General features: G+C 37.4%; 1 protein-coding gene across 3 annotated transcripts in view; it reads left to right on the forward strand.

Annotated features, from left to right (window-relative positions):
• DPY19L2 (dpy-19 like 2) overlaps positions 1-5,223 on the forward strand; it is a 65,293-nt gene extending 60,070 nt beyond the window's left edge. For 2 of the 3 annotated variants that reach the window (XM_019655724.1, XM_019655725.1), the window contains 2 exons: positions 2,779-2,850; positions 3,503-5,223. In XM_019655724.1, coding sequence (XP_019511269.1) covers positions 2,779-2,850; positions 3,503-3,653 — 223 coding nt within the window. In that variant the 3' untranslated portion in view covers positions 3,654-5,223. The remainder of the gene's footprint in view (positions 1-2,778; positions 2,851-3,502) is intronic. The other variant, XM_019655722.1, reaches the window with a different exon arrangement.
• The last annotated feature ends 392 nt before the right edge of the window (positions 5,224-5,615 follow it).

Consider the following 5,615-nt stretch of genomic DNA (forward strand, 5'->3'; position numbering starts at 1 on the left):
TCCTTCTCAAATTTTTCAATGGTTCTTTTGTCGATTCCACCACATTTGTAGATCAGATGACCAGTAGTGGTAGACTTGCTGGAATCTACGTGTCCAATGACAACGATGTTTATGTGTGTCTTTTCCTTTCCCATTTTGGGTTAGATTTAGCAGTGGTTTTCACTACACCTGTGTTCTGGCGGCAAACCCGTTGCGAAAAAGTATAAAGATTTTTTAAAACGCAGAGCACTAACCGTAAAAAATAAGTAAATTTTATACATCGAAATTGAAATCTTTCCCTCAAAAGATGTTGTTCAGAAAATGAAAGGGCAAACCACAGACTGGGAGAAAATATTTGCAAAGTATATATCTTGTAAAGAACTTACATATATAGTTTATATAAAGAAATTTTACAGATTAATAATAAAGTGACAATACAATTGAAAATGGGCAACAGACTTGGACAGACATAAGTCACCGAAGAAAACATGTGAATGACTAGTAAATACATAAAAAGATGCTCAATATTGTCAATGTTCAGGGACATGCAAATTAAAACCACCATTGAATACCATAACACGTACTCCAGAACACATAGAATTTTTAAATAAAATACCAGATGTTGGAGGATACAGGTTAACTGGAAATCCCTTACGTTGCTAACGGGACTGAAAATGTTAACAACCATTTTGGAGGAGCATTTGGAGGCTTTTTATAAAAAATAAGCATATTACTGTATTCGTATCTACTCTTACCAGTTCCACTCCTAGGAATCTAAACAAGAGATATTAAAACATCCATCTACAAAGGATGTTGTAGCAGCTTTATTCACAATAACTTAAGCTGGAAACAATCAAAATATCTATCAAGAGAAGAAAGAATAAACACTTAGTAGTATATTACCATAACAGAATACTACTCAGCAATAAAAAGGAGCAAACTACTTATATGTAGGGGGAGGGGAAAGGATGAATCTCAAAAACACGCTGAGTGAAAAGCCAAGCACAAAAGTGTACATACCATATCATTCCATTTCTACGAAGTTAAAAACATGCAAAACTGATCAGTGGGAATAGAAATCAGAGTCGTGGTTGGTTGGCTGTGGCAGAGCCATGGTGGAAGGCACACTGAAACTATTTCTCTTTTCTAGAATGATGGCAGTGTTCATTTTGATTACCATGTTTGTTAGAGGGGTATATGCCTTTGTGCGGACTTATGGACCTGTATGCTAAGATCTGTGCATATAATTATATATAATTATACCCCAATCAAAAATTGCTCTAAACACACAGATAAAACTTTATGCAGGAAGAACTCTTCTAAAGTTCTGAGACATAAATGTTTTAGAGCTAAAGCTAATAACCTGAAAACACCAGGAATCAGGGCTAAAGAAGGGGTAGCAGATTTCCTCTCCAGGAACTTCTTCTCATTGGTAGTATTAGTGTAGATTGGGTTTGAAAAGGACTCTGAAAACATATCTGGGCTCAGACTGAAAAATAGCTATGACTGATTGGTAATTCCGGTCATGGGCTCAGTAGCAACAATCAGATAGATGCATACGGGTATTTGCCATCTCTTAGAAAGCACTAAGTTACAGCTCATTTTTACAAAACTGGCTGCTGCTACTTTTCTTCACACTCTTTTCAGGTATTGCATATTCCTTGCTGAAAGGTCCTCAGGCTGTGACAGATAAGGAAAATAATGCAAAGTGCTAACTGGATTTTACAGTTTGGACAAGCTGAATGTAGGACTTGTTCGTCTGTCTGGCCCAAAGAACTTGAACATAGGATCCATAAGAAACCAGTTTTGGAGGGATTTCAGTTAATATTGACAAGAAGAGATTGAGTTACTCCTCCCAGAGATTACAATTCTAAGTACTGGATGAAAACACACACATTCCTCACTTGGCATGGTACTATATAAACCAAACCATGGGCATGTCAAAACTCTCCTCACTTTGCATGGTTCCCTAGAAGCTCAGTGTCACATTAACTAAAAATCGTGGAGTGGAACCATGTTCTCACTAAGAGTTACCATGGAACTACTTAAAGCAAGGACACGGTTCCAGTATGCATATGCTGCAATTAACAAGATGCCGTGCAAAGTTAGTTTTGACTGTGTTAAAAACAATTATTTGAAGACACTAGAATGTGATGTAAAAACAGAGAGACGCTTGAGAAAAATTGACTCTTGAAGGACTTCCCTTTGTAAATTTCTTACCCGACAGCACTCCCTAAGCCCCGCCTCCCTCCTCAGGTATAGCAGAAAATCACAGCTTACTGGCTTAAGGGGACAGATGACAGAGTTTTGAGTATCAAAGCAACTCTATATTTAAAGGGGACATTTTAGAAGCAAGAGCACCACAAGACTAAATCTAAAATCTGAGCATAAATTCTGTCTAAAGCCTGGGTGAACCACGATTCCACACATACATGTGAGAGACCCCAGGAAGCCTGAAGAAAGGGCAGGTGGAAACTAGGGCAAGATGTCTGCCCTTGAGATTTGCGAATTTCCTGTGCATTTGACTAAGTGCATTCCCCAACTTAGACACACATTTAGAGGAGAGCCCCAGCAGCAAGGGAAATAGGGAGAAGAGGGGCCCGTGAACATGAATATTACTCCACCCAACCTTGTTTGCCAAAAACACGAAAAAGCCCCGCGGCCAAAAGAGAAGTTGCTAAAATCTGACAGCTGCTGCCCATGACAGGAGATCCAGGCACGTTCACTCAGTATCAGAACGAACTGATAATCATCACAAGAACAAAACAGATTCCAATCACTGCAATTTATAATTCCCAGTGTGCAGTTTCTAACCAGAAGTTATCAGACCTGCAAAACGAAGGGGCACTGTGACCAATACTCAGGAAGAAAGTGAGTAGAAACAGATTGAAGTCGACCCAGATGTTAGATTTAGCAGTCGAAACCTGTAAAGCTGCTCTTATAAATATATTCGCAGAGTTAGGGGAAATATTCTCTAATAAGAAGCATTATCTCCTTCATTCCACTCAAAGAGGCACCCAAAATGGGAAAGGGTTGAGGAGAACAAACTTGGCATAGAGCTTCCCTTCCCTGTCTTGGACTGTATGTTTTCATGCTATTCCACATCAGTTTAAGCTCAAAAATGTGAAATGCATCAGGAATTATACTTTCTTTTCTTTCATTTGTCTCATTCACTCTATAATGGACCTTATATTTGGTTGGTGATATCACTTAGAAAATATATCGATTTATATTTCATTTTGAAACTGAAGTTTTAAATATATATGTCTGAATATATACTGAACCTTTATTATTGGATTCAATAATATATCGGTTATTTGGTTGAGTGGAACATGAGAGTGCAACATACTTAATTTCATTTTTATCTCCAAATACTGAACTTACGCTTTTTGAAATGATGCATTCAAATCTTTAATTTATGGAATAGGTTAGTCTCTCAAAACCTAGGAGCTGCTCTGTAATTAATATGTTTCCTCTGGCTAGGGGTGCATTTTTAATACGGTTTACTGTGCCTTTGTTTCAGGCCCGGTTGCAGTATGCTTGAGATTTGGGATGTAGAAGACCCTTCCAACGCAGCCAGCCCTCCCTTGTGTAGCATCTTGCTCAAGAACGAGAGGCCTTACTTCTCCACAGTGTTTCAGAATAGTGTGTACAGAGTATTGAAGGTTAACTGAGGAGAGGCCTCCCCGTCACACTGGGGTGCAAACAGGTGCATGGACAGCGATCACTTTGGCTTATTTACATTAATACAGATCACAGGCTTTAATGAGGGACCCTTAAACAGAAGACGATAAAAGGATTCAGGTTTTCTGATTACTAAAAGGTAAATTATTTCACCCTTTTCCATTGAATGTCAGCCTCATGAAGCTTGTCATTTAAGTAATTAAATCGTTTCATGCTGCATAAACAAAGGTTCATCGTAAAATTTTGAAGAAAAACGTATGTAAAAGAGCAGTGAAATTTGATAAATCAAAGAAAGGTATGTTAGTCCTTTTGTACCCAGCTAGGTGGATTGCTTCAGATTTTCTCTAGTACCAGGATATACCAGCTCAAACTCCCTAAACCACGTAGACTAGACTAATGCCGCTTGGGAAATGACGTTTCCTTCATATTCTGATACAGATCACAACTTCTTCTGTGTGGAGATTTGTTGGTAACTCTGTGCTCATTAGGGTTGCTTTCACTTTCTTGGCCTTCAGGAAAGGTCTTTAATAGCGTTCAGTAACTTATCATTTCAAGTTAAGTATTTTTAAAAACAGCTTATTTGTTTTGAACCTCTTGAATTTACCCAACCAGTATTTTTTCCATTGATTAGTTCTCAGCCTAAATTCAGCAGGTCATTAATCTGGCTTTAAAACCCAGTGGTTTTTCTTTTAATATCCAGGTAAAATAAAAATGACTGTTGCACATGACCAAATGTGGGGGTTAAACATAATCAGAAAAGAAAATCCAGTTAAATTTACCAAAGGAGATTTTAAGATTCTAGATCTTGAATGAAACAAAGGCATTTCATCTTGATGGCCCTGGAGTTCATTGGAGTTCTGGTCACCATGTTTTGTGAGAACATATTTTGAAGTCCTCAATTATTTTGGGTTTTGGATGAGGAAGGTGATGTTCTGTAAATTCTCTCCCCTAATATAAAATCTGCCCAACAATAATGCTTTGGGAAGTGGTAAATAGTTATCTTGAAGATATTGTTGCTGAAAGCAAGGATAACCACTCTCTCTGCTTGATAGACATTAAGTATGTCACATCTATAGTATTTAATGCACATCTACTTTAAGTTAACATCTTGGAGTTTTTATAATTCCCTTATGTTCTTGTTACATTTGATGTAGCAAAATGACTTTATTCCATAGATCAGATCACTTCTAGTAGGTAGGAGAGTATATACAGGAAAACCAGTAAAATTATTTTTCAACCATAAGTTGTAAAATATTTTAATATGGGATACAAAGCAGCTAAGAAAGCATACCACATTTTACTTATTTTGGCATTCTCAGGTAATTTGTTTAGGTGTGTGAGACAAAGAGGGAAAAGAGACATAACACCTAACACTCATAAAATTAATGTAACACATATTGGATGGTGTTTTTATAGGAAACATGTTTTAAAGAACTTGGCAGAATTCAACAACAACAACAAAATGGGACATAGTGTATTAACTAAGAAAATGTTCCATACAAATATAATGTATTAATATGGATTTATGTTATTTTCATGTACTATGTATGTTTAAATATTAAAAAGGCCCTTGAAGATCCTACATGTGTTTTCTGTCTGTCCTCATTCTTTACCAAGTGTACATTTTGAAATTGAAGTAGTTCTGACATAAAGTAGAAATCACAGCTTCCTGGAGTTATTAACCACGTTTACATTGGCAACGATACTTCTTAGCCATTTTAAAACAGCTCTGCATAGTCTCACGGACGGCAGCGCACTGTGATGGAAACAGCATGGACTTTGTAAAACAGCATGGGGGATCTCGGTTGGAATCCTAGCACCTCCACTTACTTGGGTGCATTACCTATCACCCATTCAGAAGATATTTACTGAGCACGTACTGTACGCCAGGCACTGTGCTAAGCTTGGTTGTGTGTTTTGACTCTGTGAGCTTCAGCTTTCTTGCCTGTAAA

Source organism: Hipposideros armiger, unplaced genomic scaffold, assembly GCF_001890085.2.
Source record: "Hipposideros armiger isolate ML-2016 unplaced genomic scaffold, ASM189008v1 scaffold_244, whole genome shotgun sequence".
NCBI lineage: Eukaryota > Metazoa > Chordata > Mammalia > Chiroptera > Hipposideridae > Hipposideros > Hipposideros armiger.